A 26,010-nucleotide genomic window follows, 5' to 3' on the forward strand; every position below is an offset into this window, starting at 1 on the left:
GAGCAAGATCCACCAAAAGAAAATGTGACGGATCACCTCTTCACTCGACCTCGATGCGGCTCCATCACCAATATGAAGTTTTTTGAACCTCGGACCTCCAAAGTAACTTACCAAAGACGAAACATTTGTCGTTAGAAGAATCTGGTCAGGGTAACACCCGAGTCACGCCATCAAATTCTAAATCTGGCACTCCACCTCGACGATGATGCCAGAAAAGGAAACTATACCTCTAACCACCAACCATAAACTGAACACATGACCCGCCATCTTCCACTTACCGCCGACCACTGTCTACATTCGTTGATGCACTATCCTATGATTGTGCACTAGGTTTTGGCTCTAATTTGCTCCCTCGCCCACAAGAGAGAGAGAGAGAGAGAGAGAGAGAGAGGTCGTGGACTAACGGTGAACGATGATTATTGTTTGCGAGCTTGTTGTGTCATTTTTTTTGTATCCATGACTCATGGGCCAAGAAATATGCCCATGCAGGAAACGAAGCCAAATTGTCTAAAAGGATATTCGGCATTTCCTATTTAGCACTGCAGGCGCCCGTTATAGGGCATTTCGCAAACGGGCGCCTGCAGCCGCTGCGACCTGGGCCGGCCCATGTATATCTTCTTCTTTTCTGTTTAAATGTTCAAAAAATGTGCGCCGCGGAAGTTCGAACTCACGATCAGTTGCAGCGACCCCAACACAGCCACCACTAGGTCATCGAACAACCACTGTTTCGTAACTGTTTTTTTTTTGTTTTTATTGGTATCTTCAATCGCGGGAATCCCTTGGTTTTGGGAAGCGTCAAAAAACTTCCCAAGCCGGTTTTTTCATGGTTCATTGGTCATTTCCGGGGCGGTTGTTATCCGGGTATTCTTATTTTTTTTTATTTTTTTAATCCTGTGTTCCTTTTTCCTTTGAATCTGTTCCTTCTGTATTTTTGAATGGACTTTTTTTCAAATGCAATGAACTTTTTTGATAATGATGCACTTTTTAAAAAAAATCAAGGATTTCTTGCCAAATTTGATGAACCTTTTTTCCAAATCTAGTCAACTTTTTCCAAAATTGTGAACTTTTTAAAAATCCATGAACTGTTTTTCAATTTTTATGAAATTTTTGAAAAAAATCATGAACTTGTTTTTCAAACTCGATGAACTTTCTTCGAAAATTCATGAGCTTTTTTCAATCTCAATGAACTTTTTTTCAAGTTTGTGAACTTTTCTAGAAAATTGATGAACTTTTTTTGAAAATCCATGAACTTTTTTTAAATTTCGATGAACTTTTTCAAATTTGCTGAACTTTTTGTTTAAAAATTGATGAACTTTTTTCAAGTTCGTGAACTTTTCTTGAAAATTGATGAACTAATTTTGAAATCCATGAACTTTTTTCAATTTCGATGAACTTTTTTCAAATTTCGATGAACATATTCAAAATCGATGAACTTTTGTTTGAAAATTGATGAACGTTTTTCAAGTTTGTGAACTTTTCTTGAAAATCGATGAACTTTGTTCGAAATCTATGAACCTGTTCAAATTCACGATTTTTGTTTGTCAAATAATTCAAAAAATAGTAATTGGTACAGTTTTGTCCAATAAAATAGCACTGCAACACTGTTATTACATAATTTGCGCTGTTACCTATCACTAGTCGTAAGTAGTCCGAGTGGTTAGTAGAACTCGTTTGTTAGTGAAACCGCACATGTTCAAAATCTGTCCAGAGCATTAATTTCTAAATTCAGTTGTACTTCTTACAAAGAATTTTTCTTTCAAACAACTAAATTACTGGAAGCCAGATCCAAATTCTTAAAGATTTCAATCAGCAGGTTTCTGTGACTTATGGAGATTTTTCCATTGTTAAAAAAGTTTGTTCCATATTTTGTTCAAGCATATTTCATTTCATACATATTCGGAAAGAAATTTGCAGTTCGAATTGTATTGTCGAAAGTTAGAAGAAACAGCAAAACGAACAAACAGCAGAACGAAGAAACAGTCGAAAGAAACAGTATAAGCGCGCAACTACTTGGGCCAGCGAAGAAACAGCCCAGCAACGACGCCCTACAGGCGCCACTTAAGGTAACCGGCACAGAAGGCGCCAACTAGGAGCTCCCAGGATATTCCCACCAAACCTGGCCAAGTGAACACAGGTGCTCGGCTCATCACGGGCCTGGCCCGGCACGAGGCACCCCTTGAGCCGTGCCTGGCTCGGCACGACACGATCCGTTTAAATTTGATTTATAGAGGCAAAAATAGCCTAAGTGGCACCAAAATAGCCCATTAGGCCGAAGTATGCAGCCCACACACGGGCTAAACATGCAGCGGCCGGCCTGTTTACTAAAGGGGCCGTGTCCGGGCCTGGAGGCGCGGCACACGGGCCGGCACGGAATTGCTCGAAATCACTAATTAAGGAGTACTCGTTGCAAAGAACACTCCACTTTTCCAGGTCGTGATAAGTGGCGCACATGCAGTACGCCACTTGTCACAACCTGTGAGTTTTCCCTTTTTTCTAGATTCGTTTATTTAAAATGGTTTATCTTTTAAACCATGCGTCCAAATCTCGAAACGTTTTCATTATTGGATTCCTCACGTCGAGATCTTCAAAACTAGATCCTATGTTGATAGGTTTTGACGAACTTTTTTTTCCACGAAAAAACGGACGAAAAAAACCAGGCAAAAAAACCAAAACCGGGAGCATGGTTTTTTTCTTTTTTCGAAAGAGGCACGCCCGTGCCTCTCATGAAAGAAAAACCATGACTCTCGTGGAAGAAAAAAACAAAAAAACGCGTTTTTTTCGTGTCCGAAAGGCACGGCCGTGTCTCTCGCGAAAGCACAACCGCGCCTCTCGCGGAAGCAAAACCGTGACTCTCGCGAAAGAAAAAAAACACTTATTTTTTTCCTTTCTGAGAGGCACGGCCGTGACTCTCGCGAAAGCACAACCGTGCCTCTTACGGAAGCAAAACCGTGACTCTCGCGAAAGAAAAGAAAAACAGAAAACGCGTTTTTTTTTGTTTTCAAAAGGCACGACCGTGACTCTCGCGGAAAAAAACCGTGACTTTTGCGAAAGGGAAAAAATGCGTTTTTTTCATGCAATTTTTTTTCAAAACAAATTTTTTTGCTCGAAAAGCTAAGGAAGACCGGAGGAAAACCAAAACGTCAAAAAAAACAAAACAATTTATAAAGCTGAAAACGCGTGCGGAAAAATAAAAAAACAAAATCCGAAGGAAGCGTTCAGAGCGCGACACGTGACGAATGACTGAGAACGCGTCAAGTGACGCTGATCGTTGCGAGGCTCCCGAAGGAGCGCTCGTTAACTAGTTGCTTCCCGTTAAGTAAACGTGGCATTGTGGGCCGTGGGCCGTGGGCCGTGCCAGATTTGTTCCCACGCGTCGGCCTGATTTTTCTTCCTTGTCACATGCACGGCGCGGCCCAATCCCCGACCAGACTCGTCGCTCCCTGACCCTTCCCCTCCAGCGCCGAAGCCCTAACACGCAGCTCCGGCGGCTCAGCCCGCAGTCCGCCCCCTCGCACCTTCGTCCCCAGCGCGCGCGCACCCCCACGGACGGCTCACCGGCAAGGCGCAGCCTCCTACGACCCCCCGGTTTGTATCTCCCTCTCTCGACTCCCAATACCACCCTCGTCCAATCGAATCGCGCCCTCGTCGAACCGCGGCTTACAAGGTGTTTGCTGTAATGCCTAACCCAGACGAAGCAGGCGGGGAGCCCGACGCTGCCCCACGCGGCCTTGGCCAGATGACGAGAACCAGCGGCGCGAACGGCGGCGGGCAGCAGGGGTCCGGGAAGCTCCCGCGGAAGCGCTTCTACCGGGCGCGCGCGCACAGCAACCCGCTCAGCGACTCGCACTTCCCGATCCCGATATCGCCCGACGACGTCGACCTCTCGCAGCACTACCCGCGCTACTTCCCGGCCGACAAGGGCGAGCACGGTGATGGGGACGGGGACGCGGAGGCGCCCCGGATCCGCTTCGCTGACGTCGGGTGCGGGTTTGGTGGGCTGCTCGTCGGGCTCTCGCCGCTCTTCCCCGACAAGCTCATGATTGGCATGGAGCTCAGGGACAAGGTAATTTTGATGCTCTTGCTTCAATTTGGCTTTGCTGCCTGGAAGAGTTGATGTTGAAGTGTATAGTCATAGGTAACAAGTAACAACAAGCGATTAAAACTATCATATACTCAGAACTTTTACCAAGTGCTAACTGCAAGGTCATGGACATCGATACATAGTTCATACAAAATGCATGTGCCATCCCTGGTGGAGTGCCTGATATTGCTTTGGGCATATCTCCCTTGATCCAAGTAAGAAAAAAAAGAATGCACATTATGCATTTTATTAGTAGGCCAAATATGTGAATAGTTTATTTGATTTGTTTCTGATAATGGACATGAATTTCTGCTACACAACCATGCTTAATTTGGTATGTGATGGTATAATACCATGGATTTGTACATAGCGAAGAAGTGAAAACTTCCCCTCTTTCAAACTACTTGTTTACTCTAGTTGAGTAGTTCAAGGTTTATGATTGATTGTTTTGTTTGTCAAATTTTGATACAGGTGACTGAGTATGTCAAAGAGAGGGTTCTGGCTTTGAGAGCATCAAATCCAGGACAATATGACAACATATCCGTTGTGCGCACCAATTCAATGAAATACATTCCTAACTACTTTGGAAAGGCTCAGCTCTCCAAAATGTTCTTCCTGTTCCCTGATCCTCACTTCAAGGAGAAGAATCACCGGAGGAGGGTGATTAGCATGCATTTGCTCGATGAATATGCTTACGTGATGGAAGCGGGAGGAATCATATACACTATTACTGATGTAGAGGAGCTTGGTATATGGATGCGCACATGTCTGGAGAAACACCCACTCTTCGGAGCTGTTCCAGAGGAAGAGATAAAAGTCGATCCAGTTGTGAAGCTACTGTCTAGTGCCACCGAAGAAGGCCAGAAGGTCGCGAGGAATGGAGGGCAGACTTTCCAGGCCATCTTCAGGCGCATCTCCTTGCAAGAGGAATAAGCAATTTTGGAAGTTACTAAGCTCTTAGCACCAGTGTACTTTCCTGGACTTCGCTAGATGGATTTGTGCCATTTCTATACATTTGTGTAGCATAATTTCACTATGCAGTAGTCTTACGTAGCTCTGCTATCTTGAATGTTTGGCTCTACTTTACGAAAAATTCTGGAAGATTGCTATGAGTGCACTCTCAAATGATGCGAGTTCTCTGGATTCCCATGTTCTAGTAATTTGCATGTTTGAGAACTAATATTTCTGTTTGGAAATTGGTATCAGGTTGCATTTTGTGAATGTTCGTATTTACGCAAATCTGTAAGTGTTGGATGAAAATTGTTTAAGTTGATTCATACGTTGACAGTACACGACAGCTTTTTATAGCATGAGAATAATGATGAAAAATTAGGTTCCCATATGAAAAAGGAAAATGACTCTTCTGAATTCTACAGTTTGAAGAAAATACAATCACAACTTCATAATGTTGCAATCATGTAGTACTAACTGGTAACACCAACTCGTCTCTGAATGTTGTTAATCCAGTTACATGATATACCCTGTTCAAGTAGTTTGATTTCCTGTATGCTTATCCCAAGGCATGATGTACAGACTACACAACATGTCCATAAGAACAACTGCAGAGCAAATTTTCCAAGTTCCAAGCTGCATGGAGTCCTCAAATAGGAGAATTTCATCTAGCGCTGACTATTTCATCCTTGTCAGGCTACATGTTTCTGGTTCCATCTACATAAGCTTCTAGAATCCGGATGCAAAGGAGCGATCAACAGTCCATGAACAATCGGAATAATCACCTAAAGACAGAGTTCCCATGTTCTACTAACTTTCTAACATTTGATCTTTGTCTCGAACTTTTGTCAGAACAGAACCTCACACACCTCTGTTGGCTGGAACAAGTTTGAGAAGCTTTGCCAGATCATATGAGTTGAAATCCCTTCCGAAACATAAGCTCAGGTCCAATGGAGTCTTCCCACCCTGTAATGTGTAAACATAAATCCAAACAACTTGTGAGTTCAGAGTTCAGGCATCATCTTTTGGTCCTCAGGTAACATAACGCATCAACCCATGTAGTTTAGACAGTAGCTCATGAGTTCAGAGTAAAAAGCAAGATATGCATAGCAGGAATAGTGGTCTAGATAGAACGTCAAGCTTCAAGAAGTTGTAAAGTGGATATGAACATTTCTCAAGGCGACCGTCGAAATTTTGTGACGCAACATACAATGGTATGAAAATGTACACGAAATAGGACCTGAGCGCATAAGAAGCAAAGATCATAGATCCAAAAACATTAAACCAAAAGGGCCATACATTGGTTCTTCTTGTCTGATCAGCACCATTGACAAGCAATATCTTTGTTATATCTCGATTTCTACTCTGTACCGCTAAATGCAGTGGTGTCCAGCCATCCTGCATGACATGAGAAATATGAGAAAATAACTTAATGTCTCAGAATGGTTGAGCTGGTAAAAGAAGTGTGCCCTTTCAACTTACAACATCAGCAACGTTAACATCAACCCTGTACTTAATCAGCAGCTTCACGGTTTGCAGGGCACCAACTTGAACTGCATAATGTAATGGTGTGGCTCCATCCTGCAAATGGGGCAGACCAAATTCAAGGGCCAATGTATAGAAATCTCTACTCCTAATGAAGCAGTTGGTAGTCTCGCTTCCAGGTTTTTTTTCGTCCCGGTTTTTTTTCGTCCCACCTCCCACCATCATGTTTCTTTGGTTTTTTTCGTATGGTTTTTTCACCTCCCCACGATCGGTCCGCTCACACACCGCCCACAGAAACAATCCATCGCCACCCACGACTCCCTCACCCTGACTAGGGTTCCTAGCCCTATCTTCCGCCGCCGTTGCGTGTTCCCGTCTGACATCGCCCGAGCGCTTTGTTGACCTCGCCGGGAGCAGCCAGCTGGATCACGCCGCCATGCCTCCCTCTCTCCCTTCTCTTCTTTTCCCCTACCTTCTCTCTCTCCTCTGAACTGCGCATCGCTCCTGTTAGAGGCCGGGGACACCTCGGCACACGCCGCCTACCGGGAGACGCCGGTGCTGGACAGGGATAGCCAGGCAGCCGTGCGCGTGCAAGGTCGGTTCGCGGCACTGCCTCGTCCAGCCCAAGCCGCTCATCCGCGTCGCCGTGTTCGCTCAAGCCGTTGCGTCCCGTGGAGGAGGGAGCAGGCACATGAACGCGGGCGCCGCTGGAGATGTTGATGAAAAGCAGAGGTAGTTGCCGCTTGATTCAGTGCAAGAAAAATTGAAGTCATGGTACCTTCTTCCCCCCTTTGCATGATCGGTTGATGCATTCTCGATTGAAGATTTCTCTTCTTTGATCCAGGAATTTCATTCCGTTGATGCTTCAGCAATCCTTTTATCTCACCACGCCCACATGCTCCGATGAAGCAATTCTCGTAAGTGCAAGGACGTTTAGGATAAAACAATCAATAATTGAATCTTTTGATTAATCACAAGCAGAGAAGATCAAATAAGCAATCTATTGACAAATTCTCTCTCTATGCAGAACGGCGGTGGCTGGTTGACTCGTCTCAGGTCACAGTGATTAGTGCCAATTAGCCTGATCGTGCAGTGATGCCAGCTGGATCACGCCGCCGTGCCTCCCTCTCTCCCTTCTCTTCTTTTCCCCTACCTCTCTCTCTCCTCTGAACTGCTCCTCTCTGCAGGTGCCGCCATGGCCGCGTCTTGGAGCTCGCCGCCGTGGGCTGCGCGCCCCTTCGATGACAGCCTTCCTCGCCCACGTCCAGGTCCTCTCAATCCTAATTTGACGAATGGGAGCGGAAGCTGCAATGTCAAGATCCGCAAGCAGGACATGAACCACCTTGCCATGAATTTCCTCGTCACATTAGGATTCATCGACCCCACCAACAGGTTCTGTATCAATTCCGGCACCCAACGTACTGTATGCCCACACGTTTAAATCATGCCGCTCTTACTCCTGCAATACTCCAAGAATAGTACTTGAGATTTAGGCAGCAGTGGGCATGGTAATTAATTTTTATTTAGTTGGTTCAGTTACTATCATTGGAAGTGCCAGACAGATCTCGCCGTCAAGAGTAGCGCTGCAGGGTCATTCACCTGGTTGGCCTCTTATGTAACTGGTGTTGTTGTGTCCATGTGGAAGGAGAGCCCGCTTCTCCGGGACGCCGGCGCTGACATGCTCACCGTAGGCGACGTCATGGCGGTGCTCGACTTCAGGGAGGAGGTCGGCAACCACCACTTCTTGGACCAAGTAAAGCTTTGCTCGCCATTGAAATAATCTCGTTTCTTGTTTTTTCTCTTTCTGATATGATTGATGATTTATTCCATTTGCACAAAAGGATTCTCGAGGAAATAGCACAAGCTAATTCAAAATCATCTCTTAGTTGATCAAGCATGTAATCATAAAGTGAAGGTAGAGAAGTTTGGAATAGTAACCTCGTGGTTTCATTACCCACGCATTGGAGATCCCATGCAAACTATTGTGATTTGTGAGAAGTTTCAGAAATTTGCAATTTGTGAGCGGGTACTAAGTTCTTTCTCATGCAGTTACATTGTTGTCCTGTGCTACATTCTCCTTTGATCCTGTAAGCAAAAGGCAATATATATACTGTTGGACCTTGAAGCTCCAAGACATCTTATGTTTTGTATGTACTCCCCTGGTTATTTAGCAAATGCCAAAAAAGTGTGTTCTTTCTGTCATGAGTACATCGTTTGGCTGGGAGTTTTTCCTACTTGTTATAAATATTAGGAACTTAAGCACATAACGACGTATCGATCCTGTAAGCAAACATCCTATATGGTGTGCTCTAACATTTTCTTTGATATAGTTTTTTTTAACAAAATAACGGTGCCCAAGTCACTTCTAATAAAGAGCATGTGCTCGTGTAATAGTACACTCATAATTCATTGTGATCAAATGTACACAGAGTTTGCAGAAGCTATGGAAGAAATGGTAACTTTCTTACTTGGGAAAACTGCATTAGATAACTATGATGATGACAGTGGTAAATTGTCTGAATCTATAAGCACATTATGTGGAAGCTTGCATGCTAGGATTTATTCCTAGAAGTTCTTGCACAAAGGACATTTCCTGATTTAAAGCCAACTATGTTATATTTTGATGGTAATGCTCCTTTTTTCAAAATTACCAGATCCTTCATGAAAAGAACTATTGATGTGACTTTTTCTATACATGTGGTGATGCTAAGGCTCAGTTTGAACTACAAAAGTTCGTGGATAACTATGTCGGTTTTATTTCTACCTTAGTAAAATTGAACTGAAATAGTATCAGAAGTTGACGTGCTTCCATGTACTGTAATTTTCTTATACTCTGACCCGTATTATTGTGTTTTTTCAGCGTAAAAATGTCATAAATACAGTCACAAACCCATCAGATCTATGCTATGGATGCCGTGGTGATTGCTGGAACGGAGGGTTCCTGGGATGATGAGAAGGTATGCAGATTCATACTGTTCCAGGTTCAGACTGAAATCTAAACTAATGAATGTAGAGTTGTAGACACAATATTTTTGTTGATGCTGGTCATCAAGTAATTCATGAAGTTGGGATGGGGGGGGGGGGGGGGAGAACATTATGGGGAGTATTGAATTAGCCGAAAACGCAGAGTTCGTAATTTAGTTTTTAGATTGGAATGTGCTATGCATTACTAAAAGAGTTTTTTTTTCTGGAGATGAATCTAAATGGTCTGACGGTCTGAGTACTCGTCGGCATGACGAGGTGACTACAGATCCACCATAACATGCGAGTGGCAATGCTCCAGGACAAGCAGGTCAAACTATTGTCCAAATAATTTTTTGTACGATTGGAAGTGCAAGCATTTCTCCAAGATGGTTTGGTCCTGGTGTTCATGCAGCCGGCGATGGCATACCTTCACAGAATGGAGTACGGCGTAGGTGTTCAAGGGTTGTATCAGGCCGCATGGGAAGAACCTGAAGTTGCAAGTGGATACGGTCAAGAACATAGTTAAAGGTGATATGGGAGATAAGTTCCATAGGCAAGCTGGATTGAGGCTTGATGAGCCGAACCCAAGGGACGTGCTTAGTTTCTACCACAAAATTCTATCATTCACATCAACGGATGTTGCAAAGTAAGTAAAAAATGTACTAGAGTCAGATATTTGTTGGCAACGGCTCATTGGGTTTGTTCAAATCAATGTTACTTACACTAGCAGGAAGTGGTTCAAGCATACTTATCCAAATCTTATAATCCTGAGGGAGAAGACTTTGTGAAGGAGTTCAGGCTGAATGGCCAGTTAACAAGAATCGGGTGGATCTGCGTGTGGTGGATGATCGTTTACAAGGAATGTTGAATGTATGGTTCCTGCAGATGTTCAGGTGGCGCCACGTATTCGACCTGCGATTTGTGGTAAGTTCCGAAATGTACAGTGAAAATCGGTCTTTGAGATACAGATAAATTGGTTTTGCACATAAAAAATATGCACAGTGAAACAAAAGCAGCAGACATATGCAATCTATTTGCTGAGCTGCATCACTAGCTCAAACAGATGCATACAGTATTATGTGCTGATCTTCTTAGATGGTTGATATATCAATTTTTAAACAAGAAATGGTCATAATGAAGTCATTTTAGGCCACCGTAGTATTTAATCTCGCAATGGAGTAGTATTTAAGATTGCGAGATTAAATTTCTAACATGCATGGGCAGGGTGGGGTGGGGCAACGCGTGTGGCGGTGCGCGGGGTGGAGGATAGGTTGGCGTTGGAGGGGGTCACAAGAGTCGGAGGAGGGGACAAAGTGGGGAGCACAATATGGTGCATGTAATATTCAGCCGGTGCAAACACGCGTCAAAACGACTGATGTTTGGTCGCTGCCATATCATTATTATTATTTTTATAAAGTGGGTATATATTCGAAGGATTTTAGACATATTGTTTAATGTGTACGGCGTTTTGGATCTCGGCAAACAAATTTATAAAGTGCTAGCTCACATTGCGGCATTTACATTGGTAAGTCAAAGGTTTGCTTTTCCATAGTTTTATAAACGATGAATATTTATGCAGACACGTAGCAACTTAATTAGACAAAGGGTGGCCTTGAATTAAAGGGTGATAATGCTCTCATGTCTGCCCTCTATCTTCCTATATTCGCAGTGCAATATCATGTAGGGCATGTTCATTTGAATACATTTTTTAGAGGTGCATGAATTGCCGATGGTAGAACTCTTTTATTTGCCCTTCGGATTTACACCCCTACTACCTGGTTTGAAGGATCATCTTAAATATATATTTTCAGTGTATGCCTTTGATTTTCGAAATGATCTTTACATTGTTTTCTTGCATAAGCTTTGATTTAAAAAACTTTCAATGTTATAGGAGAGACAAAGAGCAACAAGTCACATTAGATATTGTGTAGTAGAAACATTCGTTATCTGCTGATGTGTGCATATGTGCTTGCTACCACTGCTGTGTCTGGAAGAGAAAAGGAAACCAGAAGGGACATCACTATAGATACATGTGCGTATTTGCTGCCGCTGTTGGTGTATGTGTATGTGCTTGCCAGTTGCCACCGCTACTGTGTCTGGAAGAGAAAAAGAAGCATGTATGGTGGGAGGTGAATTTGCACTGACCCATCTAATGTGTATGTCGTGTACTGTTTGACTTCAGTTCAGTAATGCCACCGCACCTGGTGCTGCTGCTACTGCAGCGACAACCAATGCGTAAAATAGAGGCTGCAACTTTGGTACTTCAAAGAGGAAAGGAAAACATGACTGTTTCATGGTGAGTTAAGTAGTGGCTTAACCGAACCTGCAGTCTTACAAGAGCATTGATTGTCTAATTAATGACCAAGCTGTTGTTTGTTAATTTTGATTTTGATTGTACTTCTGAAAACATAGATGTAGTAATATCATTATAGCAAATATTGTGGTACATTTCTTACAAAGGTCGAGCAGAGCTCCTAAATGTCTTGAAATTTAGTTGCTCATGAAACAGAGTTATTATTGTCTTAGAAACAGTGAAGTCACTGCCATCGCCATGAGAGTGGAGCAGCATCACTATAAGATGTGGCGGATTGGTGGGTCCCGGGTCAAAAAGTGCCCAAGACTCGCGCAACCAAGTTTTCTGGAGGCCGAGCAACATGACATAGCCACGGACAAAATGGAGGAAGGGAAGGGTGTGGAGGAGAGGGGAATTTACCACTTCGCGCAACGGCAACGTTGCGTGAGGGGCATTCATCTTCCACCTGAGCCGCATATGCAACTAATTTTCAATAAACATTCTTGCAAGAGCAAGAGGCTCGCCACTGTTGGTCGTTAGTACTCTTGCTTATAATTTCTTCACTTCAACTTATAAGGAAACATAGTAATGCTTGATGCACGACTTGATACCTTCAAGGATAAGCTGTCTGGAAAGCTTCTACCTGATCAGCGAGGTAGTTGCCATAATACTACCTGATCAGTAGACTCACTTTTACTTCTATTCTCTTTCCTTTTTACATGATTATTTAACATTGACACGGGGATTCCATAGTGTATTCTCTCCAATGGAGTCGATATAGCCATATACCATTCTTCAGAGAATGGAATAGGTGAGTAGAACAAAACTATAGGTGCAAAGAACAAGCATGATATATGCCGATGTACCGAATACATTTCATGCAGTGAAGTAAAAGAAAAAATGTATCAGAGAAGTTCTTTACTAAGTATCTTGCATGTACAGAACGATTATTGTTATTCCTCGCTGATCAGTGATAAAAGATATTGAACATTGCAATATGGTATTTTCATCCTCCCTTTTATTAGGTTATAATATGTTCAACATAATTTTGAAGATTACAAGATGGTAATTTTTTCTTAAGCCCGTAGCAACGCACGGGCACTCTACTAGTAGTCTTAAACTTCAAGATGCGAACTGCATTGTTGCTAGTGAGGAACCAAATCCATCTGACAAGTGTAAATGCCACTATCCAAGTTCAGTTAGTATCTTCCACTTTATTATGGGACTAGAGAAATATAAATCATAAAAAGGATATTGCCGGTTACCCTATCTGTGACATGAGGATTTGCTCCTTTTCTTAGGAGATGGCTAATGACAGCCTCCTTTTTGCCTATTATCGCCTTGTGAAGAGGAGTGAAACCATCCTGTATCAACAACACCACCAATATTAGCACTACTATCCTAGATGGCGTTTTGGACAGGCATCACAACGAATTAAGCAGGACCTACTTTATCAACTAAATCGATATCAACACCATTGTCGAGCAGCTTGTCCATCAGAGGTATCTGCAGCGCCAATGCGTATGTATGAAGCGGATGCCATTTTGGCTGCACCAAGCAATGCAATTTCAGAGGTTAGAATCAACATCCAACATTCCGACAGTTCACGCATCTACATTACTCATTACTCAGATGTCAAAAATAGGTATGTTTATAAGTTAGAAAGATCATCCTTCCAGTCCATGCGTCATCCAATGTGATGCACACAGCCAAACGAGGCATGATGTCGAAATCAGCTTACAAAATGGTAACAGATGTCACGCTGGGCTAGCGTCGGTGAAGAAACCAGTCATCGCCAACTCACTGCATTTTACTTTTACAACTAGCATATAACCACCTAAAGTCCCAAACAGCACTAAACCTGATAAAGAACAACTCTCCAAGACAGTGGGGAACACTCAAAATGGTATGAAGACAGTGAAACACACTTAACTGATGAAATTTTGGTGACATCAGCAGTCTCATTCTGATCCAAGATAGCCTCTTCTTCTGGCGTTAAGAGAAGCTCGATTTCTAGACAAACAGAATAGCAGCACAATAAGGTGTACAATTCAAAAAACAGTAACAGCAAAAATACTGAAATGAGAATTCAGAGGCATAAACAGCACACTCTTTTTCAGAGTGCAAACTGGGAGACCAGAAGCACATAAAGAAAATTCGGAGGAGTAAATTTCGCTCGGAGACCCAATCGATACCTCTCCGGAGCTCCTGCTCTTGACGCTCCTGCTGCCGCGTTGCAACGAGCCTGGAGAGCGGGAAGGGGGAAGGGAAAGGAGAGCTTCTTTGTCCGGTCGCTTGCTTTCCCTCATCCTCGTAGTCGCTCCCGGAGCCGTCGTCTGGTTCCTCCCAGAAGGCGTCGCCGCCGCGAGGGAGGGCGCGTGCCGGGGAACGGAAGCCAATTGAGAGCGGCGGCGGAAGAAAGGGAGACGGACGGTAGCGAGGTAGTGCAGCGCGGTGGGAGGCGGGGAGTGGAGAGGCATGGAGAAGAGCGGCGGCGGAGGAGGAGGAGGAGGAGGCCGTGGCCGCCCATGGGAGCATCTCTCGCCCGGCGCCTCTTATCGCAGAAGGGCTGAGCCGAAGGATGCTTCTCCCTGTAGTGTCTTCACTAGGATTTGACTGTCAGCCCCCGTTCCAATCCGTTTGAGTCGAAACGGACAGAAATCCAAAACCGAATTTGGACCGAATTTGCGTCTGTGCGCGACGCCTGTTGGGGTTACTTACCACGGATAGGGTCACCAGACGTACTTCTTCCGGTTCATTTTAATCTGTATATAAGTTTTGTCCAAAGTTAAAGTACCTTGACCAAATTTATAGAAAAAATTATTAATATCCACAATGCAAAATCAATATTATTAGATTCATTATGAAATGTAGTTTCATATATTTGATATCAAAATATGTATATGACAACTGTGTGGCAGATTGCAAAATTACCACACGACCTCAGGGTGCTTCGATCAGGATCGGGCGACTGCTCGTGATATGCGCGGGGCAGTTGCTCGACTGCGGGCGTGAGTGGCCTGGGCGTTGACCCGCGGGACTAATTTCGCTTCGCCATTGTGGTCCTTTTCGTCCTCCACCTCGTCGACGGGGAGCTCCGCTGTGACGTCCGTCGTCCTCCTGCGCAACAGCCTGTCCACAGGACCTTGGGACTGACCACGCACGTCGGTGTCAAAACCGACGGATCTTGGGTAGGGGGTCCCGAACTGTGCGTCTAAAGTCAATGGTAACAGAAGACAGGGGACATGATGTTTACCCAGGTTCGGGCCCTCTTTATGGAGGTAATACCCTACTTCCTGCTTGATTGTTTTTGATGATATGAGTATTACAATAGTAGATCTATCACGAGATCAGAGAGGCTAAACCCTAGAAGCTAGCCTATGGTATGATTGTCTGTTGTCCTACGGACTAAAACCCTCCGGTTTATATAGACACCGGAGGAGGCTAGGGTTACATAAGGTCGATCACAAAGGAGGAGATATGCATATCCGTATTGCCTAGCTTGCCTTCCACGCCAAGTAGAGCCCCATCCGGACACGCGACGAAGTCTTCAATCTCGTATCTTCACAGTCCAACAGTCCGGCCAAAGGATATAGTCCGGCTGTCCGGGGACCCCCTAATCCAGGACTCCCTCAGTAGCCCCTGAATCAGGCTTCAATGACGATGAGTCCGGCGCGCAGTGTTATCTTCGGCATTGCAAGGCGGGTTCCTCCTCCGAATACACCATGGAAGAGTTTGAATACAAGGATAGTGTTCGAACCTGCAAAATAAGTTTCACACACCACCGTAGAGAGAATAATATTTCCACAAATCTAATCTGCTGACACGTTTTGATAGCATGACATCACGCCACGGCCCGGTCATTATTTGAACCGTTTTTCTTTAACCAGCCCCGCATATAACGCGAGGCGGTTTCTTGACACGTCTTGTCAAAGTAGAGATCGTGTTTCCCTTATCACGGGATTCTCGTCAATACAAACGTGGGTAACCCAACCGTGCCTGTTGGTATGACTCCTAGATCCTAGGTAAGTCTCAAACGACCACGAGGGGGACTCCTGATATTCACCCTCTTTATAAAGGGACAGGGCTTTTTCTTTTTCCCCTCCCGCGCTCAATCGAATCCTTTCCCCGCCTCGAGTTCTAACACCCAAAGCTCAGGTCAGGCGCTTCGGACCTTCAATCATGTCTGGATCCAGCCTTCAAGGCCGGTGGATGCCTTCCTCCGTCACAGAGGAGGACATCAAGAAGTTGAGGGAGGCCAGATATCTGACCGCCGAAATTTTGCATAGGCTTCCCACCCGAGGGCAGGTCGTCCCTACTCCCGAACCCAAAGAGAGCGTCGTGTTCGTCTCCCACTTCCTCCGAGGACTAGGCCTCGCTCTGGATCCCTTTGTTAGGGGTCTTATGTTCTATTACGGGCTGGATTTTCACGATCTGGCCCCGGATTCCCTTCTTCACATCTCGTCATTTATTGTTGTATGTGAGGCCTTCCTCCGCATTACCCCTCACTTCGGCCTGTGGCTCAAGACCTTCGATGTGAAGTCGAAGACGGTCGAGGGGCAGTACGCAGCGTGCGGAGGTGCTTTAATAAGCAAAATTGCTGACGCTCCATGGCCAAAGGGTTCCTTTCCAGAGGTGTCCGGATTGTGGCAGCGGGCGTGGTTTTACATCACAGCCCCCCGAAGTGCCAAATGGGTAGCTGCCCCCGCCTTTTGCTCGGGCCCCCCACCACAACTGATGTCATGGATTAGCAGGGGGCTGAGCTGGGGTCCAGCCAAGGACGTGCCAATACTGCAGAACCGTATCCGAGATCTCTTCAAGGGAGATTTCAGTCTGGTTATGGTAATGCAAGTTATGCTGGTTCGTCGAGTCCAGCCTTGCAAACGCTGACCCCTCCGTATGTGGGAATTCAACCCGGAAGGACCGCACACTATTCAGCATTTCCTCGGCATGACGCACAAGGAGATGTACAAACCATTCTTCGGACCCCAAATAGAGTGTCCGGACACCACCGAGGACGTGGGCCTAAGCTGCAACCGTCCCGCTGCCCAAGTAAGTAATCCCATGGCCGAACACACTATCCTTTTATTTATCATGACATCATTCTGAAGAATCGCTCTTTGAACAGGACTGGATAACAAAGGCGAAGCCGATCCGGTGTTCGGTTCCCCTTCCTGAGGGTTTGGACAATCCGGTGCTGGAAAAGATGCTCGAGCCAGCACCTTGTCTAGTGCCCTCAAAGGAAGATGAAGGGGGGAATAAAGAGGGCGAAAGCGGGCCTCCATCGCTATCTATTCCAATCGAGGGAATGAGCGCCTCCGCGAGGGAGGATAACCAAGGGGGAGAATCTGACATTCTCTCTCCCCGGGGAAGGAAGAGGACTACCTCTGAAGATCCAGAAACTAAGGTTTCCAAACGGGAGAAGAAATCTCCGCCAGAGGGTCCTGCCTCGGAGGGTATTCTGGCCACACAATGTCCGCACGGGGATCAGCCCTCTACCAAGCTGTAAGTAATCAAAAAGTACTTAATAGTGAAGATATCCTATCTTACTTCCGAAGACAATAATCGATACTTATAAATTATAGTCCGGATCGCATCCCTTCTCGACAGAGTTTATCTTCCGGGGATCTTCTTCCGGACATGATGGAGAGCGAAACGCCTCCCCCGGACTCCCCAACTCAAGATGCGGGCGACCTTGAAGTGTCGCCGTGAAGGGTATCTCCGGATCCACTAGGGCCAGAGGATAACCCTTTAGCTGCCCGGCATCCCCAGTATCCGGCTCCTGAGGGGAGCGACAGCAAGGGTCCGTACAGTGTGCGGTCGGACGCGCCGAAGGATCTTCTGGGGCAAGCTGTCGTCTCAGAAGCGCATCATACGCTAATGGGTACGGTAATTGAAAGGATTTCATCCGCTGAAAGCGGTCTGCACGAAGCTTTTATGAGTCTGCTGAAAGGCTTCGAGGTACGTGAAACAATATATGCCTTTAACAGTACCGCATACATTAGGTATGCCCATGCAGATAGTAGCCCCTGAGACTCTGGTTGTCGTCGGGAACGGCGACAAACAGAGGATCCTAGTCCCAGGTAATAACCAGATCGCCTATATGTGCTGGTAGTTGAAGCTCCGGTGGTGAGCCGGACTGATGGTTTTGTCGAATTAAAGCGGCAACTGGATGCGGGAGATGCCGACATCGTGCTTGTCAACAAGCGGCTTGACGAGGCACAGGGTGAGTGATTTTTCTGGTGATCGTCACATAATAAGAGCAGCATGATGCCAGTATCGTTAACATGTTGTGACTGTAGATGGAGCTGCCACCGTGAAGACCCTTTGGGCAGAGCTTGCCCGAGCCAAGGAGCAAGCAAGGAGTAGCAATGCGGCCGCTTTAAAGGCGGTCGAAGAGTTAAGGGCCGAACAGGCCGCGGATTGCGAGAGCAAGGAAAAAATAGCCAAGATGGCCGTAGAGTTAAAAAATGCTGCTGACCGTTACCGGCTTCTTGAAGAAAAAAACTGAGCGAAGGAGACGGACCTAGAGAAGGTCCGGGTGGCTGCCAAGGAAGCTCGCTCCAAAATTAGAGCGACGAAGGAGGAGCTGAATCAAGCTGCAGATATCGTGTCTGGGAAGCCCTTCTTATTGCGGACTAAGTTCGGAGATCCGAAATATGCTCCTCTGGACCAGCTATGGAGTTCTGCGGACGCGTACATGGATTTGACAGCAAGTGCTGCTGACGCAGCCGAGTACTTTAAGGATCAGAAAGGTCCCGAAGTGGAAAAGCTATTTTGGTCACAGTTTCACGCTCCAGTCCGTCCGCTGCTGCTGAATGAGCGATTGATCGGTTGGGCCAAGCTCCATAGGTTGTTCGGACTTTCCATGAGGTCCGTTGTGGATCACCTGTGGTCGGGAGGGCCAAGGCCGAGTAGCTATTTTAGCTTAGTGCAACAATTCCTTGAAGCTGTGCCACGCGTCGATGCTGTAAAGAGATCAACATGCATAGAAGGTGCGCGGATGGCCCTTGCCCGTGTCAAAACATACTGGGCGGAGATGGAGGCCACCACTGTTCCGACATAGGGTTCGGCCATAGGCCGAGTTGCCGCCGAGCACTACTTTGAAGAAGTCCTTGAAGGCGCTCGTTCGATAGAGGCTCAATGCTCGAAGAATATTATTTTCCAGTGACATGTAGTCCCATTGTACAAACAATGTTTTTCTAAATTAATCAAGGCTGTATTTATACTTTTGCCCGAAAGTACTATGATGCCTCCTGTGCGGCCGTTTATGTATATATGTATATAACCTGAAAGTTTGCAGTCGTCGGCTTCCGCCCCCACGCATATAATGCGGGGGTGTTCGCAAAAGATGCATATCCACACTTGATCCAACGTCTTGGTCCGTTAAGGAGGTGATAGCGTAGCGAACGAGGCAATCAGACTATATTGCTTTAACACTTTCACTTAGCCATAGGAGTTTGACAGTGGGGCTACTATATAGCCCCTGGTACTTCTGCGCTCGTCCGAATACGGTGCGCGTACGTACATGACCGGGAAACGGCCCTTCGTTAATGCGGAGGAATCCCGAAGATTCCGATTAGTCATCGAGTGGTTGACCAGTCTCTCGCTATATCATGACAGTCAGTTTTCGGCTTTCTCTACTGAGGTGCTCATCCGGATGAACCAGGGCACAATCGCAGTAGTTCTCCCAGTGCTACCTTAGCCGATATAACGGAACGTAAGGTACCAAAACGTGGGAGCCAGGCAAACCCAACATTTGACCAAAGACATGATTCGGAGCTGATGCATATAGGGCCAAACTCGCGACGCCGAACACTCCCTAAGGTGTTTGGTCTTTATAACATATACCGGGCTAAACAATGCCCTTTATAAGAAACCCCATGTGTCCAGGTACGTGCAAAATCCTGGCGTGGCCACATGCCAATAACGCCGGCACCCTTCTCGGTTGTGTGGAGTATCCGGAGGATGAGAGCAACAAGAGATAGTAAAAAAGGTTTACGCAGGGCCTTAATCTAAAAAGAAACCTTTGGGCGGGTCCCTGCTGCACGTCTGCGCCTGTGTCTCCGTTGTGCCGTGTCCTGGACGGGTGTAGCACGATTGTAACCTGCAAAAAGAAAGAACTTAGGTGAAAGTTGCCGTGCCGAAAAGAAGAATGAGTTATCAGAATTCCAGAGATGCCTAGTTGAGCTGGCCTGGCCCTGATTACACGCGGGAAGCCCCTGGTATCGTGTTATGAGGGTTCGAAAACCAATCTCATGCATGTATGATGGAACGCCGGACTCGTCTAACCGTGTCCGTGGTCTTGACGACCTACCATTTTTTCTGGTTGGTGAGGCCGTCTAGTGTGCGGCTGTTAGAGCCGCCGCGTCCTCTTTCATATGTGAAGAGCGGTTGGTATTTCCGCTAACTGTAATGACGCCTCATGGACCGGACATCTTGAGCTTGAGAAAAGCATAATGCGGTATTGCGTTAAAACGAGCGAAAGCCGCCCTTCCGAGTAGTGCTTGGAAATCACTTCGGAATGGAGCGATGTGAAAAGTTAACGTTTCACTTCGGAAGTTATCGGAAGAACCGAATACCACCTCTAGTAGTAGAGAGCCCATGCAGTGGGCCTCTTGGCCTGGTATTACTCCCTTGAAGGTAGTATTACTGTGGCTTATTTGTGTTGGGTCTATCCCCATTTTGCGGACTGTGTCCTGATATATAAGATTGAGATCACTGTCGCCGTCCATGAGGACCCTTGTGAAATGGTACCCATTTATTATTGGGTCTAACACCAAGGCCGTCAGTCCTTCACGCCGGATATGTGTATCGTGATCTCTACGATCAAAAGTGATCGGGCATGCCAACCAGGGGTTGGACCTAGGGGTGACGAGCTCTATGGCACGTGTGCATCGGAGTGCGTGATTGCTTCTCCTCCTTGTCACATGGATCACGTTTACTGTTTTAACCTCCGGTGGGAACTTTTTCTGTCCTCCGGCGTTTTGCTGGCGAGGTTCATCCTCATCTTTGCTTGGTGTCTCTTCCTCTTTGTGTTCGGTGTTTAGCTTACCGGCCTGCTTGAAGACCCAACATTCTCTGTGGGTATGATTTGCAGGTTTGTCTGGGGTGCCGTGAATCTGACAGAGTTTGTCAAGAATTTTGTTTAGGCCAGATTGTCCTTCTCTGCTGCCTTTGAAAGGCTTTTTCCGCTGACCTGGTCGGGAGCCCCTGAATCCGGCGTTTACCGCCGTGTTATCTGGGCTACCTTCTTTATTTCGACGCTTGTTTTTGTTGCGTCGTGGTTTACCATTGCCATCCCTGACTTCGGATGTGCTTGGGTCGCTGGTGCTGCTACGGGCCAACCAGCTGTCCTCACCCGCACAAAAGCGGGTCATGAGGCTTGTTAGGGCTGCCATTGTTCTCGGTTTTTCTTGACCGAGGTGTCTGGCGAGCCATTCGTCTCGGACGCTGTGTTTGAAAGCTGCTAAGGCTTCGGCGTCCGGACAGTCGACAATTTGGTTCTTCTTGGTGAGGAACCTGTTCCAAAGCTTTCGGGCGGACTCTCCGGACTGTTGGATTATATGACTTAAATCGTCTGCATCCGGAGGTCGGACATAAGTCCCTTGAAAATTGGCCCGGAAAGCGTCCTCGAGCTCCTCCCAACTTCCAATTGAGTTTTCGGGGAGGCTTTTCAGCCAGTGCCTAGCTGGCCCTTTAAGCTTGAGGGGCAAGTATTTAATGGCATGGAGATCGTCTCCACGAGCCATATGGATGTGGAGGATGAAGTCCTCTATCCAGACTCCAGGGTCTGTGGTTCCGTCGTACGCCTCTATGTTCACTGGTTTGAATCCCTCTGGGAATTCGTGATCCAGTACCTCATCGGTGAAACATTATGGGTGTGCGGCACCCCTGTATTGGGATGCGCCATAGTGTTCGGACGGTTTTAGTATTCGGTGTTGGTTTTATACCGTAGCGTGCTTCCTAGATCTATAGATAGATCTGGTCACACCGGATTTTTGACGCAAGTTCTCACGTAGAACGTGTGTTGACTTATGCATGACTTTGTTAGCCGCTCTATCGCGTTCACAGGGTGGTGGATTCGGCCGGTTGGCCGTATCACTTATCGGCTGTATGGGCTCTAAGGCCTCATCGTCGAATTCCGGTAATAGCTTGCGCTTTGGATAGCTATTTGGGTGGTAGCTTCTACCATACTTTGTTACTTTGTTCCACTTGCTGTTGAGTGTATCTTGTGCGACCTTTAGCCTTTGCTTCTGTTTCTTCAGGCTTCTCGCTGTGGCAGTAAGCCTTCTGCGGAGGTTCTCTTGCTCCAAGTTTGTTTCTGGGATGATGGGTGCATCTTCATCCGGACTGTTTTCTTCCCTAGACGGGGATTGATGAGGCTTATCTTTGGCGTCATCGTGTTCGGATGTCGGATCCGTACTATGTTTGCAGTTTGCATCTTGATCGTTTTCTGCGAGCGGGGTGGTGCAGTTGTCGTCTCTTCCAGAGTCGCATGGACTATTATTATCGCTGTTCTTGCTATGGCGGGACTTAGAGCGGCGCCGCTGACGTCGGCGCTTGGGTTGCTTCTTGGAGGTATCATCCTTCGTTGTCTCGTCGCCATTGGCTTCTTTGGGGGTGTTCACCATGTATACGTCATGTGATGAAGTAGCGGTCCAGCGCCCTGTGGGCGGTGGTTCCGATTCGTCTCCTGCATCGTCGTCCATACCGTCGATGTCTTCGGAGTCGAAGTCGAGCATGTCGGTTAAGTCATCAACAACGGCTACTAAGTGGGTGGTGGGTTTTCTTCGTCGCCCGCATCCCATTCTAGCCGGACATAGTTTAGCTAAGGTTCTCCTGACAGGGAGAGAGACCTTAATGAATTTAGCACGTCCCCGAAGGGTGAGTGCTGAAAGATGTCCGCGGAGGTGAACTCCATCATCGGCGCCCAGTCGGACTCGACGAGCACGGATATGAGCGGCTCGGAGTCCGTGGCTATAGATGAATACAGTGGTTTGGCGACACGACTCTCGTAAGGGGTAAAGTCAGTATCCGGCTCTATCGCCACTGAGAGTGCGGCCTCCATGACGGGGTCCATCCCTTCGCTCTCGGATGGCGCGACTTGCTCCGGATCGATGGACGGAGTATCTTCGGATGCGATCTCCCGAATACTGTCCGACGGCAGAGTGGCGTCATCCTCGCCAAGACTGTACGGCGCGTCCGACATGGGCTAGAATCCGTCGAAGATCAAGTCTCCGCGGATGTCGGCCGTGTAGTTCAAGTTTCCAAATCTGACCTGATGGCCAGGGGCGTAGCTCTCAATCTGCTCCAGATGGCCAAGCGAATTGGCCCGCAGTGCAAAGCCGCCGAATATGAAGATCTGTCCGGGGAGGAAAGCCTCACCCTGGACCGCATCGCTAGCGATGATCGAAGGAGCCATCAGGCCTTATGGTGACGACACAGTGGAGCTCTCAATGAAAGCACCAATGTCGGTGTCAAAACCGGCGGATCTCGGGTAGGGGGTCCCGAACTGTGCGTCTAAGGCGGATGGTAACAGGAGGCAGGGGACACGATGTTTACCCAGGTTCGGGCCCTCTTGATGGAGGTAAAACCCTACGTCCTGCTTGATTGTTCTTGATGATATGAGTATTACAAGAGTTGATCTACCACGAGATCAGAGAGGCTAAACCCTAGAAGCTAGCCTATGGTATGATTGTATGTTGTCCTACGGACTAAAACCCTCCGGTTTATATAGACACCGGAGGGGCTAGGGTTACACAAGGTCGGTTACAAAGGAGGAGATATACATATCCGTATTGCCTAGCTTGCCTTCCACGCTAAGTAGAGTCCCATCCGGACACGGGACGAAGTCTTCAATCTCGTATCTTCACAGTCCAACAGTTCGGCCAAAGGATATAGTCCGACTGTCCGGGGACCCCCTAATCCAGGACTCCCTCAACGCCATTGTCGTTTTCTCCTCGGCGGAGCCGTTTTCGACAGTCAGTGTCTCCTCACCGGCTTCCTCGTCTGTCTCTGTCCAAGTCGATCTCGCATTCGAGCGCGGTGAGAATCGCCGTTCCTCCTCCCGCTCGCCCTCGTCATATGCACCCGAGCGCAGGCCGCCATGCATGAGCTTGAGCTCGAGGCGTGGGTGCTCGGCCGGTGCACACACAGCAGGCACGCAAGGCCACACCCCGTTGCACCATGCGTGTGCTCATCCGCACCCCGCGCACCCCCAAAATGCCAAGGGAAAGCCTGGTAGTTCAGGGTGAAGCTCCGTCGCGACCAGCAACCATGGCTGCAAACCAAGTAAAGCCTGATGCCTCTCTGCCTATAAAAAACCTCGCGCTGATATGACATCATGAAACTAACTACTACCAAGTGGCTAGTGCTATGAATTATAACCCAGCCTAGGGATCGATCCCTAGTTTTGCCCAATTTTTTTGTATTTCTGATTTTTTTGCCATGCTCGTGTTGAGCAGTTTGTGGGTGGTAAAAAGAACAGTAGGTAATGAGGATCATTTTGGCCCCCAGAGAAAAACTACTGACAATTACTGTGGTAACAATTTTGACCCCAGAAAAAAGAGTTGTTGAAAACATATTCACCGTCATTTTTTTTGAATAAATAGTGTGGTAATATACATACACACACACCTGATAACTTACACAAAAATTTCATGGTAACTTTGACTTCAGGAAAGACTTGCTGAAAAGTATAACTCGCTAACTTATTTTTGCGGGGAATAACCTCACTAACTTATGCGTATATCATGATAATTTTATGCCTCACGGACTTGATAAATTATGTACAAACATTGATAACTTTGGACGATTTTGACCCAGAAAAAAGAGTTGTTGAAAACATAACCGCCGTCATTTTTTGGATAAATAGTGTGGTAACGTACATAACGCACACCTGATAACTTACACACCAATCCGGTGGTAACACTGATAACTTACACACCAATCCAGTGGTAATATTGACTCCGGGAAAGAGTTATACTATGTGAAGCATGTAAAAGATCACTAAGAAATAGAATGCAAGATTTTTTTTCAAGGGGGGGGGGGGGGGATAGAGAATGACAGAGTCATCCAACACCTTATGTCATCTCAGCTAAAAATGATGGTGTGACCTTTGAGTTTACATTTCTTTTAGAAACACCAGTAACTTTTTTAGTACACACAACCTGTAACTACAGGTACATTGTGTTGGATCCATGATCCAAGAAATTACAAAGTAACTCCTACATCTAGGAGCTACAATGAAATTTCTTGGAGTCGTCTTCCTGGTAGTATCAAGCTTTGTAAGAGGAAAAACTAGCAAGACTTCTATATATGGAAATTGTAGGATGATTGAATATTATGTTGTTGTATTGATCTGACCCGGGTGTGGGATATATATATATATATATATATATATATATATATATATATATATATATATATATATATAGTACAAGAGGGGTAGAGACTTGGAGTACAAGACAAGTTACATGTGGTTTAAACTAATTCTATCTCTATCTCCTTATCTCTAACTTAAACCCAATTATATTTCTAACATTCCCCCTCAGTCGTAGCGGGAGTGAAGCAGACGAGTACGACTGGATTTGAAGTCTTGCGCTTTCGTCGTCTTCTCTGCTGCGTCATCATCAACTGCGTCTCTAATGGGTTGGCACCTAGGGCGGTGACTGTGTCCCCTTCTGGTGCCTTCCTGCCTTCTCCTCTATTCCCTCCCGCAGTCACGGCGGGAGTGTCGTGGACGCAAGTGACGAGGCGGACGCTGTTGACTGGAGTTGTTGCCGATGAGTTGCTGTAGACGTAGCCATTAATGTCGAGGTAGCCGATCATGATGATGTAGCCGTGATCAAGGTAGTCATGGTCGATGGTGTGGTCTTCGTGGATGATGAAGCCGCATAAAGCCGGAGGCGCAAAAAAATGCGCTATGACGGAGCTGCAGACGTGGACGATGCACCTTGCGGATGTCAGAGGGTGCCGTCGGTGATGAGTCCACCGATTTTGCTAAGACCGGAGGAAGCCCATCGAGCACACATCGGTTTTGCCAGTACCGTGTGGCCGTGTAGGGTCGTCACTGTAGTGACGCCGTATCGATGTAGTTGTGCCGTCGTGAATGACGCAGTCGATGCCGTCGTCGTGACGTGGTCATTGCCGTCGTCGAGGTCGCGTCTTGCAGAAAAGTTTGTCAGAAGACGCTAAGTGTCCATCTCGTGAACGAGACGGCAACGGTGTGTTG

The 26,010-nt window shown here is 46.6% G+C and overlaps 2 protein-coding genes and 1 long non-coding RNA gene across 23 annotated transcripts; 2 read left to right on the forward strand and 1 right to left on the reverse strand.

Moving 5' to 3' along the window:
* Positions 1-3,418: 3,418 nt before the first annotated feature.
* On the forward strand, positions 3,419-5,206 carry LOC123148946 (tRNA (guanine-N(7)-)-methyltransferase). Its single transcript, XM_044568471.1, has 3 exons — positions 3,419-3,585; positions 3,690-4,063; positions 4,553-5,206. The coding sequence occupies exons 2-3, from the start codon at positions 3,737-3,739 to the stop codon at positions 5,012-5,014; spliced, it is 789 nt and encodes a 262-aa protein (XP_044424406.1). The 5' UTR covers positions 3,419-3,585; positions 3,690-3,736; the 3' UTR covers positions 5,015-5,206.
* A 480-nt stretch (positions 5,207-5,686) lies between these two features.
* Positions 5,687-14,392, reverse strand: LOC123148945 (ankyrin repeat domain-containing protein EMB506, chloroplastic). Its single transcript, XM_044568470.1, has 7 exons — positions 13,970-14,392; positions 13,708-13,787; positions 13,224-13,322; positions 13,040-13,138; positions 6,515-6,613; positions 6,332-6,430; positions 5,687-5,998 (listed from the first exon to the last, which is right to left on the reverse strand). Exons 1-7 carry the CDS (start codon positions 14,310-14,312, stop codon positions 5,894-5,896), a joined length of 924 nt encoding a protein of 307 aa, XP_044424405.1. The 5' UTR covers positions 14,313-14,392; the 3' UTR covers positions 5,687-5,893.
* LOC123148947 (uncharacterized) lies at positions 6,815-12,764 on the forward strand. 21 transcript variants are annotated; one of them, XR_006474267.1, is made up of 9 exons: positions 6,815-7,249; positions 7,362-7,434; positions 7,545-8,270; positions 8,359-8,543; positions 9,378-9,474; positions 9,711-9,809; positions 9,894-10,127; positions 10,212-10,405; positions 10,706-12,764. It is a non-coding gene; the product is annotated as an uncharacterized lncRNA (long non-coding RNA). The 21 variants fall into 21 exon arrangements; XR_006474275.1 differs by lacking the exon at positions 8,359-8,543 and having other exon boundaries at positions 7,545-7,909; positions 8,054-8,270; XR_006474270.1 differs by having other exon boundaries at positions 7,545-9,264.
* Positions 14,393-26,010: the final 11,618 nt, after the last annotated feature.

Source organism: Triticum aestivum, chromosome 7A (assembly GCF_018294505.1).
Source record: "Triticum aestivum cultivar Chinese Spring chromosome 7A, IWGSC CS RefSeq v2.1, whole genome shotgun sequence".
Lineage (NCBI taxonomy): Eukaryota > Viridiplantae > Streptophyta > Magnoliopsida > Poales > Poaceae > Triticum > Triticum aestivum.

Bases quoted from the DNA above. Each gene is read 5' to 3' on its own strand.
- LOC123148945 (XM_044568470.1), bottom strand. From the start codon at position 14,312: ATGCTCCCATGGGCGGCCACGGCCTCCTCCTCCTCCTCCTCCGCCGCC. The intron at 13,139-13,223 runs GTAGGTCCTGCT...TTGTTGATACAG, and splicing joins ATATCGATTTAGTTGATAAA to GATGGTTTCACTCCTCTTCA. The intron at 6,614-13,039 runs GTAACCGGCAAT...CCCCATTTGCAG, and splicing joins ATCCTCATGTCACAGATAGG to GATGGAGCCACACCATTACA.
- LOC123148946 (XM_044568471.1), top strand. From the start codon at position 3,737: ATGACGAGAACCAGCGGCGCGAACGGCGGCGGGCAGCAGGGGTCCGGG. The intron at 4,064-4,552 runs GTAATTTTGATG...ATTTTGATACAG, and splicing joins GCATGGAGCTCAGGGACAAG to GTGACTGAGTATGTCAAAGA.